General features: G+C 47.2%; 1 protein-coding gene across 2 annotated transcripts in view; it reads right to left on the bottom strand.

Moving 5' to 3' along the window:
• Positions 1-13,445, bottom strand: part of CADM3 (cell adhesion molecule 3) — a 31,485-nt gene extending 18,040 nt beyond the window's left edge. Inside the window, exon 1 of one of the 2 annotated variants that reach the window (XM_081226206.1) lies at positions 13,200-13,445. In XM_081226206.1, the coding sequence (XP_081082332.1) occupies positions 13,200-13,281 (82 nt within the window). In that variant the 5' untranslated portion in view covers positions 13,282-13,445. The remainder of the gene's footprint in view (positions 1-13,199) is intronic. The other variant, XM_081226205.1, reaches the window with a different exon arrangement.
• Positions 13,446-14,046: the final 601 nt, after the last annotated feature.

The raw sequence follows: 14,046 nt of genomic DNA on the forward strand, positions 1-14,046 counted from the left end.
CCTTCTTGCACTGCTGGCCTGGGGGTGCTCACCTAAATAAAATTCACAATGCTTACCTGCAATACGATAAAAATAACAGTGTAGCGAGTTGGAAATGGGTGCTTGTGGTGGTGGTGTGATTTGTATCCACTGAATTGCATTTTTAATTGGATTTCTTGGTGTGTCTTCATCTATATCTTTGGGGGCTCACCCCAAAGGCCTTATAATTTGGGATGATTCTTCAGTTAACCAAGCAATAGACATGTTTGGTTAAAACTAACAGAATGCCCTCACATTTTCATAGCACTCTAGCACCTAGGCTACGAACTAAGATTGTCTTCTTATTTGCTCTCAGTTGTGTGGAGGGTTTCTTAATTCTTGGTCTATTTACTCATGGGTTCCAGTAGCTTTAAGACTCCCAGCATTTTAAAGGACAAAGTAGCCCTTTCACCCACTGATTTCCTTCTGATTAATTGTTCATATTAAGAGTAGCAGAGGTGGGAACCAGGGACTTACTAATGTGCCTTTTAAAGCATACATTGACACCTCTGATTTCATTTTTCATCCATAGTACAGGACCTCACACATAGTAAGTGCTCAATATTTATTGGATAAATAAATGAGTAACTCAAATGAATAAAAATGTATTATGTTTCCAATTTAAGTGATGCTAGTAAGGAAGTTTGTATGTCAGTATAACCCCTTATTGCTTGGTTTATGTATCTTCCCTGTCCTGTCTGTTTCGGGAATCTACATTGCATGGGCCTTAGGGCCATGTACAGGGTCACGGGTGCACGTTTGGGATGGTGGGACAAGGGGACAGAGCTCCCCTGCATAACTGCTGCTGGCCTTGCCAGTGCTTGGGTCCAGAACTCCACTTCCCAAATTATAGAGAACACCAACTCCCCGAGTAGGAGTTGATGGTGATGGTGATGATGATGATGATGATGATTCAGCATTTCTCTAACTCCAGAGTTAAAAATACTCTTCATCCCAGCCTACTTGTTATTCCTCACGACTACCATGACAGGTGGGTGGAGGAGTGTTATCTCCAAGGGAAAAACACATTGGGGGCTGTGGCCCAGAATGCTGAAGGGACCCACTTTTAGAATGGTTTACCCACCCCCAACACTGGGCTCCCTGACCAGGTGATCTCACTCTGATTCTTCCCTAACACTAGCTACGCAGTGAATTCTTATATGTATTTCGATCACACACTGAAGAGAATGGCCATGAAATCAGAATTAGAACTCAGCGCCTTAATCTTTTCTTTATGCGCAGAGCCACATTTTTCTTTAGCAGTGGACATCTGCTCCTGCATTTGGAGGAAAGTGGACCAGTCTCATCTGAGGCCTGATTTAATAGATAACTCCAAGATTTGGGAGGGGAGTTAATTTGACCTGAGTAACTTTAGAGCACAACACCCTGATCACAAAGGACTCTCTTTAAACTTAATTTTCTACATTTGCTCTTAGGTTGCCAGGAATTATGCTACTTCTGCAGAAGTTACTGTGTACTTTCCTAGTCTAAGACACTGAGGACAGGAGTGTCAAAATATTCTCTCACTTGCTGCTCTACGTTCCTTTCTAACTTTGTCCTCCCCAAGCTCCCAATTCGCTTCCATTCCCAATGTTATAGTGCGGTCAGACAAAAGGAAGCTGGGGCCATAGAGGTAAATAAGAGTTATTCTGTCATGGGGGCTTGTCTGTCTTTTCAGGTGTACTTCCTTCCCTTCCTGTTGCTCTTCAGGGCAGGCCCCTGTCCCCTCACAGGCAGTAGGATCCCCTAAAGGATCTCCTTGCTCAGCTCAGATATGCTCCGGCTCACATCCACTTCAGAGCCTCACAGCTCAGTCACGCTTCAGCTGCCTGCCTCCCTGATCTAGGCCTTCTCTCCAGCTCGCTGGCGCCTCCACCCTTTCTGTCTTGAGCTGCTGAGACCTTGCTCCTTTGTGTTCCCTCCCTCCATTATTTCTGTTGCTGTCTGGTTTTCCCTCCTGGAGTCTTGTTTATCTACTTTCTCTCTGGCTCCCAACAGCCTCTTGGGCCCGAAGTCACTACTCTCTGGGTGTAGCTTTACTCTCCCAGGAGGTGTACCCGATATAAGTGAAACTGGAAGGTGAATAGGGTGGGGAAGAGAACCTTCCCTGTAAGAAGTTCCTACTATACTGATTAGCCTCATAGCTTGGTAAAGTGTGGCCAAGAGGTACAGATTTATAGAACCAGGGATCCTATTCTGTTAGATGATCCAAGAGATTTAGGTTTGGAAAGGATGGATCTGGGCTCAAACAGGTTTATTATTGCATGAAGGCAGATACCTTTTGGTTCCATCCTAAGCAGTTGTTGAAAATGAAAGGCTTTTGTTTCCTGGGTTTGGAATGGTGTGGGGCTTAGCTTTTCTAGGCTGAATGAAGAGGAGGGAATCTTTAGGGTACTTGGCTAGTTGGCTAGCTTGCCTATGGTGGGCGTGAGGGTGGGGTTAAAACAAAAAGCACATCTTGATGTTAAACCTCTTTTCACTGAAAAAAATTTAAAAAAACAGTTATTCCAAATGTTTTCCGATATCCAAATGTTAAAAATGTATACAAGTTTAAGATGCCGTGAGTAACTATATTTGCTAAAACCCTGCAGTCAATTTGCATGTTCTAGTCATTTTTTACTGACCCCTAATGGCCAGAGGTGGTTATTCCTAAGATCTTTTTGAGTCTTCTAGACAGAGGATGACTCCCTATTACCAAGGTTCAGTAATTCCTTGCCTTCTCTTTCTGCACCTCATTCTTCCTAAAATGTTTTCCCATCTATGATTCTTAGAAGCATAGACTTTTAGAGTTGATAAGAATCTTAAGTAGCATCTAGTACAAACTCCCCATTTAAAAGATGAAGAACCAAGGCTCAGAGAGGCTTAGAAACTTAAGCATGGTCACACAGGCAGCTAGTGGGAGCTGTGGTTATAACCCCAGTCTTCTGTTCTCATTGCCATTTGATAGCAGTCCTGTGAACTAGCTAATTCGGAAGTTAAGTTGCCATTTAGTGTGATTTTACTTCCAGTGACATCCACTCTTCCTGCTTCCCATCTCCCTGTGCATTGTAGTGTGGAACCCCAGGACCCTAGATCTCAAGGGAAGTAACTCTACTAAATGCCGGGCAGGTTAGAGAAGTTGGGGTGAGATGAGGAAGGAGTCCCTGAAGGTGCGAAGAATGGCATCATCACAAATGTCAGGGTCTTCATGGCAGATCCCGGTTCTCACAAAAGAGGAGGCCATGGGGCAGAAGCCACTTCCGTGCCCTTTAGGGGTTAAAAGGGTGATGAGGAGGACAGGCCGTGTGTACGTGTGCATGTTAGCATCTGTGTGGTGGAGAGCTGGAGGATGCTAACCTGTTTGTGATGTGGGAGACAGAGACTAGAAGAGAGAAGAACGCAGAGGAGCTTTTCCTATTCTTGAGCTAGTGAGAGAAAAAATCTGGAGGCAGAAGTGGGCTTGCAGTAGGCTGAGGTGGAGGGGCTCTCGGAGACTTAGTTAAGATTCTGAGGAGCAGAGACTGGGAAGTGGGTGGCAGAGAAGGAGGTGGGGACAGCTGTTGCTTTGATTTGCTATTGAGTCAGTGTTCTCGGTGCATTAGCACTGGGAGGGAGCCCTGGGCTGGACCCCAACAAAAACAAGCCCCTCTGGAGCCAATACTGTGTTGTAGTAAGAACTGAAGTTGGGAGACAGAAAGGAAGGGGATCTAATCCCAAAAGAGCCCCTTCCTCGCCTTAGCGCCTACCTTCTAGGACTGGGCTCTGTGCTCCAGACAAGTGTCTAGTGTTCTGTACTAAGAGGCTGGGGGGAGGTGATGAGACACAGCAGAACGGATGGCTCAGTAAGGGCTGCTGGGAGCATGGGTTCTGTGCAGGGCTTTGACTTTCATCAGTTATTTCTCAAGCAAGTCCCTAAGGTAGGGCATGAAATCACTCCAGTTGAAGACAGCCTTGAGCCATTTTAGAAGTGTCCTTTTACCCCTATCTCCTCATTCCCTTCCCACCATGCTCACACACTCAGAAATCACAACAGGCATACAGACCTGGAGTCTGTATTCTAATGCAATAGAGAGTCAGGAGTCTAGACTTTGAACTCTCAGATGTCCCTTGAACCAAGTGCAGGCACTTTTATACCCTTTCCCTAAATGTATCTAGCTGCTTTCACACGTATGTAATAGAACTGGGGAAAAAAAAATCACCCCATCTTAGGAAAGTACTTAGGAAAGGATACATAACAGAGTCAGCATGGAGTAAATGAAAGCATAATTCAGTTTAACTTGTTGGAAAATATGTTTAGCTATGAGAAAATAGGGACTGGGAATGGGAGGGAAAGCCCAGGGACCCTGGGGAGAAGTAAAGAACAGATTCCCTGAGGAATCTCCAACCAGGTACCAAAGGCTTGCTCCTAACCCTCCAGAGCCTCGATACCTGTTTGAGTGCATGGATGCATTCCCTTCTCAACAAGCTCTATCTTATTCTTTGCTCTTTAATGTGGCACTTTAGATATTTCAGGCTGATGGCTTGGTGTGGTGGGATAACAATGCTGTGAAAAAGTTTAATTTGTTAGAAGTCAGGCAAGAAAGCATTCATCTCGGCTGGCTTTCATTTTACTGACTTGTTTCTCTTCACTGGGTCATCAGAATCAGGGTGTGGATGACAGGTTCAGGGCAGTGATCAGGAGGACCACATGGCGAAAACGGTGGTCTGCTCTACACACCCACACTACTCTGGGCTCCCCTCTTCTGCCAATCCTAGCTGAGATGTAGTCTCTGCCCTTCACTCTTCTCACCTAAAAATGTATTTTTCAGCAGGTTGTTGTTCAATTAGCTTTACTTTGGGCCTTCCTGGGAATTTAACCCTTCTGTGAGATAGACACATTCTTCCAAGTCTGCAGACCTCACAGTTCCCGATATGGCAAATAATTCTGTTCTGACCCAAAGAGCTCCTCTCCTTAAATCTTCTTGAGAGTCTCTTCTTCAATGTGGATATACATTCGATTTTATTCCCCAAGATGCACATATATTCCAACCTGGTGACTCTCTTTTTCTCCTTCAGTATGTGTCCCTCACTACACACATGACAACTACAATTTTCACTATTTGTATCTCTGTTTTCATTTTTTTTTGGTCATAAACATAGCATTTTCTTATGACCCAGATACAGAGCCCTTTTCACAAGCCCGTTATTAATCAAAACCCCTAATGTCCAGCAAACCATATGGTTTAAACTCAGAGACTCTCCCCAAAGCAGAATTCAGGCTCTCTCTCCTGCTCAAACTCCCCAGGAGAGGGCCAGAATCCTTTTCTCCCCAGGGCTGAGGCTCAGTCCATCTGTCACTGACACTGGACTCCAGGGCTTGGAAACCAGAAGAGAGTTGGCATTAAGCAGCAGTTGAGGATAAATGAGAATGTGTGAGGCCCATGGGCTTAGTGATGGTGGTTTTTATATTTGTTTGAGATTATAGGATGGAGATTGGAGGAGGGAATATATAATATGTGTTTGGAAATATCTCATCCTTAAGAACTAGAGTAAGAACGAGTAAGAACAAGTGAGTATAACTGTCTCACTGTTAAGTTTGCATTTGCTGAGGGACAAATGATTAAGAGCAGATGGTAAAACGGGCCCCTCATTTTATGATAATGAGAGAACTTGACTCTAGGCTCTTCAAAGACTGACGTAGGCTAGGCTAAGCCTTAAGTTACTTGTCATCGATGTATTTATTAGAGGTTTGCTGGGTTTCCAAGGAGTATCGGGTATTTAAGTCAGAGACTCAATAAACCAGTTCACTTTCTGGAGCTTTTTACTCTGTCTGAGGCTTTGGCTGGAATTCTAGAATCCAAATTGGAAGCAAAGAGCCAGGTCCCAGAAGAAAAATGAACACAAGAAACAAGGATCTGCATATTCCCAATGAAATCTGCTATTGGAAGTATAGTTCTCCATTCTATTTTGGTAACACCTGGGATTATATGAAGGAAATGGAGAGCTAAGTAATGGCTAGCTTAGAGATGAATGGCTGAAATATCAGCCTTCATTTCTTTTTCTTTTTTTCTTAGGGTGAGGTGATGCATCTGACCTTTCTGACCCTGAACTGGAAGTAAATGAGCCAAAGGTGCTTATAATTAGCAATCAATACACAATTAGTGTAGGTCTAGCTGGGGTAAGGAAAAATAAATCCTTAGAGAAAACAACATTTTAGTTCTTTATATTATTTAGCTTTCTTATTCTCCTGGAGATGTCCAGGAGAAAGATGGAGAGAGATGAGAGGGCTAAAGGATCCCAGAGGTAAGAGCTCACGTAGAAGAATGATACACATATTGAAAAAAATGTTGGAGTCTCTGCATTAGAATCCTTTCAGAAACATGTCTGCTCTTTAAGAGAACGGGGTCTCAGGGAGATGAGTAGATGGGAGAAACTCCAGCTGTTACCATAACCCTAATTCTGTCTTCTTGAAGGCTCGCTCATGGAGATAAATCACTTCCATTACCTGTCCTTGAGGAATGAAGTTTCTCCTTGTATCAAATAAGGAAATGGAAGAGGGATCCTGGAAATTAATTCTGGAAACCTGTTTCCCCAGCCTCACTCTGGTGTAGGTCATTCATAAGTGTTCACTATTATATGAATTATTATGCAAAATTGACATGGGGAAATCAGCATTTAAGGGAAGAGAAGCTTGTGTAGCTTTGATGTGATGGGAGGAACAGGCTGTCTAGTCTCAGACTGGCAGGGGCTGAGCATTCTCATTGGGATCATTGGCAGATACCCCAAAAGAGTAGCAGAGTCCAGTTTAAAGATCCATCTCCTGAGATCTGGCCAAGGACTTGGACTCTGGGATAGGGTGGTTATATTTAAGGCCATGTAGTCTGTACTAGATGGTTATAATGATGAGGGACATGAGTCAGGGATGTGATATTTATCTTCTATGCCTCTCATATATTGAATTCCTCTATTATCTATTCTGATAACCTATCCTATACGTTGTCTTTACGTTTACTGCTAAGGCTGAGGGGACAGGAAAAATGGGTACCATGACAGGACAATTAGAGTTGGTTGTCAGGCTCAGAGTGGTGTTAAGAGGTACATGCTCATAAACTGAGTAGGACTCATTTTGCACTCCACATTTATAGTGTATATGTGGTTATAGTATATGAGCAATGCTGTCTCAATCTAAACCACGACTATTTGTAGTTCTGTTTTAAATCTATGAGTCGATATATGGCAAAACATTCAGTTCTTTTGAGGCCATTTGAGGTCACTCTATGTCCTAGTCTCCTGAACACTGCAAACCACACTTCTTTTCAACCTCAGTATTATTTGCTCTTTCTGTCCCCTTCCTACAGGGGATTAGGTGGTTATGAAGACTCTCCAGATCTATATCTACAGGTCTTGTGTACCTCTTTCTGGTGGAGCAGGTCAGGGATCATAACCAGGATCATGTGTGTGTTTGTGGTAGGGGGAGGGAAATTCCAGCCCTGTTCTGAGGGCTGCAGTGTAGAGAGTAAAGAGATTAGGAGCTTGGATGGGGAGCAGGACCACGGAGAGCAGCAAGAAGAGCCTGGAGCATCCCTATCAGGGTCTAGCACCATGGAGAGCTCAAAGCACCTGTGGTTTGTTCCACAAAGAACAGGGCAACCAGGATCATAGGTTAAGGCAGCCAGCTCTCAAACAAACCAAACAAACCAGACATCAGGGCTTCTGCTAGGATCACACCACACACACCACTTGCTCTCAGAGGCCTCCTGAAGTACTCTGTTTGAACCTGCCACACATACAACCAAGAGATTGTGCTAAAAAGTGAGGACTGCCACCAGACTGAGTTTGTCAACATAAGCCTCAGTAATTATGAAAATTACATTAGTATCAGTGGCGGTGGAAGAGGTTTTGACTTGCTACAACCAATTATGAATGAAATTAATAGTATCTTTCAGTGTGGGGAAAAGAGCACCACAAAGCCTGCGTCCCCTCAGAGACACACGAGGCATGAGGAAACCAAAATGTGTATTACAGTCAGATAGGGTATGAGATGTATCAGAGTCCGAGTGCTCTAAGACACCCCAAATTGCTGTGAATAGTCCAGTCTTGATCATACACAGAAAAATGGAATGGATTATGACTCTTAAAAAGGGTATTGTCCTCAGGACTTAGAGGCCTCTGTGTTAGTTGGGAAATTTGGCCACTCTCTTTAGACTTAGGGGAATTTCAGTAAAGGGACAGATAGTTCTCTCTTTCAGTACTTGTTGCTTCTGTGAAGAATATATAGCTTTAATGAGCTTATATTTTGTAAAAAATCTCAGCAGCTTCATGTGTTCAAGACTCTTGACAACTTGACTTCTCAGTGCTAGAATGGATGGATCTCCTTGTTATAACAGGATTGGATTGGGTTTTTACTTGGGTTATAAAACCTCTGAGCATCAGCTGGTTCTGACCTTGTAAAGAATCATCTCTGCTGCTGATCCTAGAGGAAGAAGCAGATCTTTGGCCCCAGAGACTTGTTCTTCTCTATTTTACAATTACGTGGAGTGTTTGTTCTTAATTTGACTGAGTTCTTAGAGACCCTGAATCTTTTTCTGATAGCTTGCTTTTCTGGTGGTTTGTTTCTCTCTATTTCTTATAAGCATTCCCATGAGGATGGCTATTCTCGGAATTTATGGATGGACCTCTAGGACATGACCTTATCCAGGAAACAAAATGTTCCAGTACGTGGACCTATAGCCAATGATTAAACAGGAAATATTAACTTTTAGCATGAAAAATGAAAGGAGAAGATATAATTAACCAAATTATCTAATACCCTGGCTTTTTCATTCAGTAGTCAGTAAGGAGCTCGTCCAGTCCACAGCTTGCTTTCGTGGAGAACCTGGAGCCTAGATTACCACCCTTCAGTGAAATTCCATTACTGAGAAATAGATGACAAAAAAGGGATTGTTGGGCTGGTTCTATTGGAGTAGGAAACAACAAAGAATGTGACTAGCCACAGCCCCAGGGGTTTTATTATTTCTCTGACGAGAACTGTGAGGATCTTTTCCTAGGTTATTTTTTTGTGACCTAAGGACAAGCAGCTTTTGATTCTATTGTATATATTATTTGGACTGCAAGAAAGTAGTAGTAATAACAAGGGGTACCAAAATCAGATCTAAGGATTTTCAGAGCAATGGCACAACTACTTAGTCTGCTGTTTAAAAGTGACCAGAGCACCAAAAAGATGCCATCTGTGGAATTTTATGGCTGCAGAACTATGAGTCATTCTTCAAGTGAATAGTGAATGTCTCCAACAAGGCCCTCTTGAAATTAGATTTGGCCCTCCTTTTCTCCTCAGTTGGAAGGAGAGAGAGAGAGAGAGAGAGAGAGAGAGAGAGAGAGAGAGAGAGAGAGAAGACACCTAAGGGTAGTGAGCTGTCTCATTTACTGTCAGTCTAGGGCAGAGGATTTCAAACTGTATGTGGCAGAACCTCTGTCTATGCCTTAAGGATTAGGGGGAGTGTAGGGGAAGACAAGAAGAAGGGTGAGAGGGCTCCAGGTCTTACTTATCTGTTTCAATAAGAGTAATTCTCCTTGGATCTGTTTTATTTATTTGATAAAGGAATTTCACATCTTTAAAGATAAAAGTGAGAAAACCACTGTACTAAAAGAAACTACTAAAATCAACAGTGCTGCCTAGCCCTAGGGAGAGCTTAGGACAGAATCTTTGGTGTAACTGCTGGATAGGCCGCTGATATGCCACAGCTTGTACCCCACATCAGACAGACTGTATGATATCAGTGTCTCTCTGATGGTTTCAACTTCTTTGTGCCAGAAAATGCACATGTCTGCAGGGAGAGCATCTCCTTCCCAGGGGTTCCCAGCTGCAACTGGGAAGAGAACAGGTACAGAAACAGAACAGCTACAGCTGCAAGGAACAGAAACTGGATGGAGTAGGTCTGCCAAGCAGATCTGTGGGCAGCTCTAGAGTGAATGCCTGCTGGACTTCTCCGGCACACTGGGCATGATCTCTGCACTGGGCACCTGGCCAGGGGGCTGCAGAATGGATGGCAGTGGACAGAAGGTCATTGGGAAGGGAAAGATATTCATGTGTGAGGCAGTGCAGTCCAAAGTTAAACTGCTATATCCTGGTATAAAGCAAAGTGAGGCTGCCCACCTGTCTGTCTCTGCACTAGATCAACTCACAGAGTGCTGGAAATAACTTGAAAAGGAAGAATCCAAGGAAGTCTGGTTACAATGTTGAATGTTGAGCTGCTCACCAGAAAGACAACCACAGAATACATTAAGTTCACAGGCCTTGTATTCCCCAAAGCTGGAACTGCCAACGTCTACCAATACTAGTGGAGAAACGTGAGAAGGAAGGGGCAGGTGGCAAACTCTGAATATCTAAGCCATCCCTGAGTTTCCAGCCACAGCACTCATGGCCAGGTTCAGATAACAGTTGTTTGCCCTTCTCCAACCTCTCAATCCCTGTTCAGCCTTATGAAACCTAAAAAAAAAAAAAAAAAAAAAAATGTATGCTGTACTTCAGGGAGCTGTATATCCCAGCAGCATATTAAGTTTGTTTTCCTCATTCTAAATGGAAATAGCCACTCTGCCATACACCCTTGACCACTCCAGCATCCGTGTATTAGGATATCTTGTCCTTAAACTTTCACACCACATCTCTTCTTGTTTTGGTCAAATGTTACCAGGTAAGCTATATACTGCCTAGCTCCCTGCCCAGGGGCCTCAGGCCAAGTCAGGGGTACTAGACACACCTTCTTCATGATCCTGGGCAGAATGGCCTTAGGATCACCACCCATGAGCATTAAATCTATGCACCTACCTCCCCCATCAGAGTGGGTCTTTTTTGATCCTGAAGCTAAGAAGTAGAATTAATTTAGATAGAAGATCACATGTGGTTGTGCCTCTTGTACATCAGTACATCCTGAGACATTACAACCAGACATATGTCTACTGTCTGCACAGATGATGCTCTACAAGGAAAATGATGCTTGATTTGACTCTGTCTTGGGAACAGATCTCCCTCCCCACCCCCAAATTCTCAACCCCTCCTCCGGACATTCTCCATTCAAAATTTACTGCCTTCCACTCTTCCCTCAAGCCACTGCTCTGATATATATATATGGGTAAAGCATTTCTCTTCCTCTAAACATTAAAGCCTGAGTAGGGGCTGGAGCCCAAATTGAAGACCAAGAAAGAATAGTGCAGTTGGTGAAGAAAGACTTGGCTAGGGTATGGATTTTCTCTCTTCTCCAATGTTTACATCCTAGGATTGAGCTCACAGCTTTCTGGGATGACTTCATTCTGTTTAGGTCTCAGCCTGGCCCCATCAGTTCCCATTGCTGAACAGGGGCAGTTTGGGTCATGCTTGTCTCTTTTAAACCCAGCTACCAGGATGGGAAGGCCAGGGGCTGCAGCTGAAAGTCAAGGCTTAGTAGAGACTCGTTATTGTGGTACATACACCCAGCAGCCTCTCCTTGCCTTGCACTTAGCCTGCCCTCCCTCAGGACTCTCTTCACCTCCTCAGTGAGTAGGGTCATCAGTACAGTCCTCTGGGGAAGGGGGATTCCACACAGGGGAGAGGAGGGGCCGCTGTCTCTATGGTGACTTGGACAGGAACTCCCCTGGGGAGTGTTAATGGGTACAGAGTAGAAGGACTCAGCCAGCCAGCTGTAGGTAGGGGATCCCCAGTGTCCTCATACCAGCAGAAACTCCTTTATCATGATGGAGACAGGGCTGGGGGAGCAGGTCAGGCGAGATGGAGCAATTATTCCTCCAGCACCCTGGCTCTTCGCCTGTTTCCTTCAGATGAAATTCTCTACATCATCATCCCCAGTTTCAACCCCTCCCCTCTCCACCCCCGCCCCGCCCTGTGCCCATCCCTTCTGGCCACTGGGTCCATCACCCAGGAGCCGCCTCCCCTTTCTCCTCCCCTGCGGTTCTTTCTGTTTTTCCTTGGCATCTGGCCGGGCATAGCCACCACCCTCCCCTTCACTGTCCCCACATCCCTTGGCTCTGCAGAGGTCCCGGTCCCTCTTCCCCTCCCCCAGCCCAGCCTGCCTCAGATAGGGGCGGAGGAGACCGAAGGATGCATTCCTTTAGTCCCTTCACAGCCTGCCCTCCCTCCTCCAGGGACCTGAGGCTCGAAGCTGTGGCTCCCTTCCTGGTCTCCCTACAAACTGCCCCCTGCCACCCCATTAATCGTCAGCAGCCTTTAAGAAAGCTGAGGTGCCCCGACAGAGCTGACCTACATAGCCCGGTCCAGGGCAGGAGGGGGCCCCAAGTCCCCTCACCCCTGGCCCCGCCTCCCCCCCCCACTCTCTTCCTTCATCTTTCTACCGTGACAAACCCAAGAAGGTTTGAGTTCCTGACTGAAGCAAAGGGGGCTAGGCAAGACACCCCACCCCAAATTTGGAAAATAAATCCTTAGCCCAGGAAAGCATTGGGTTTTCTATGCATCCTCCTCCCCAAATATCTTCATCCTTCCCTTTGCCCAGCCTCTCCCCACTGCCCCCCCACCCCCCTCCGCTCTCGTCTGGGTTTCTTTTACCAGCTTCTGCCACCGCTAGGGATGTTGCCATCCCGGGGCCCTCTCTGCCCAGTGTTGTTGTTTTGCTCCAAGGAGAAGCCCCCGACTTCCTTGCCCACGCCCCCCTCAAGAGCCTCACCCAGGCTCCCTTCCCTGCCCACTCGGAGCTCCGCCGCGGGTGGTGGGGACGGGCTGGGGAGCAGAAATGTTTGCATACAGCAGTTTGGGGGATTGCACTGGCTACCCAACCCCTCCAGACATACATACACAAACACCCGACACACGCCCTGACTGAAACAGCGACAAATCTCACTCCGCCCCCAACACACACTGACACAGACATACACACAGATACTGACACAGAAACGCAGAACCAGACACCAACACAGACGCGCACACCCAGACACACACACGGACATCAATACATCAATACCCCGGGATGCTTAGACCCAAACCCCGACTGCACACGCAGACACACTCGACGGTGTACAAGGAGGGGGCATACCCGGCACACCCCACGATCCACAGAGACACGGACGCTCAGAGACAGACACGGGTATCAGCAGCGGTTGGCGACTTTAACCCCCGCTTCCAAACAAAGCCAACAGGCTCCCTCCGCCCCCGCAGCCGGTCGGAACCCCCGCCCCGGTCCCACCCCACCTCCCCTGGCGCCGCCCCCTCCCTCACTCACCGTCCTGGGAGAGGTTGGCCCCGCCGGGCGCCCAGCAGCTGGCGAAAAGCAGGAGCAGGGGCAGGGCGGAAGGGGCCCCCATCGCGCTTCCCGGCCGGCTCCCTGGCTGGGCGCTGGCGAGCCTGGGTCCCCAGGGGCTGGGGCTGGGGAGGGGGGTAGACGACGACACTGACCGAAAGGGCGCCCCCGAGCCGCTTCGGAGCCCGGGGCCGAGGCGGGGACCGGGAGGGAGCCGGCGCTGCTGCAGTCGCTGGGATTAAATAGGGCGCTCGGAGCAAACCATTCGGTTGGAGGTGGAGGGGGGGTGACGGGGGCTGGGCTGGTCGCGGGGGGGACAGGTTGCCGCATTCCCCACGCCCCCCCGCCTCACGCACCCCCTGCGCGCAGTCGTGGTGCCTTCCACCTTCTCCCTCGGGAGCTCCACCAGCCTGGCTCGGGCGTGGAGCAGAGGGAGAGAGCTGGCTCAGCAGTGGGACCTGGTGCCCACCCCTCTTAGGCTCGGAGTGGAGGGAGGGAGGGGTCGGGCAGGGCCCTGGGCCAACTGGCGGGATCGGCCACTGCCTGCCTGGGCAAGGGCGTGCCCACCAGCCCGAGATCCTCCAGCCCCACCCTCCCTCCTTTGGCAACCCGGGATCCCCAGGAGCCCTGGGGTTCCCCTATCAACAGTATGCCCAGGGACATCTCTTCCATGGGTAACCAGTTACCCAGGTCATTCTCCAAAGCACTAACATCCCCAGTTCCTCTGACCAAATGAGCCCCTAGTTATATGCCCAGTAACAATTTGTAGCCCCAGGCAACTTCCTTTGAAAGGCATCTTCCAGCAAGCCCCCAGGCCATGGGAATCAAC

This window comes from Mesoplodon bidens, assembly GCF_964165515.1.
Source record: "Mesoplodon bidens genome assembly, chromosome: 2".
Lineage (NCBI taxonomy): Eukaryota > Metazoa > Chordata > Mammalia > Artiodactyla > Ziphiidae > Mesoplodon > Mesoplodon bidens.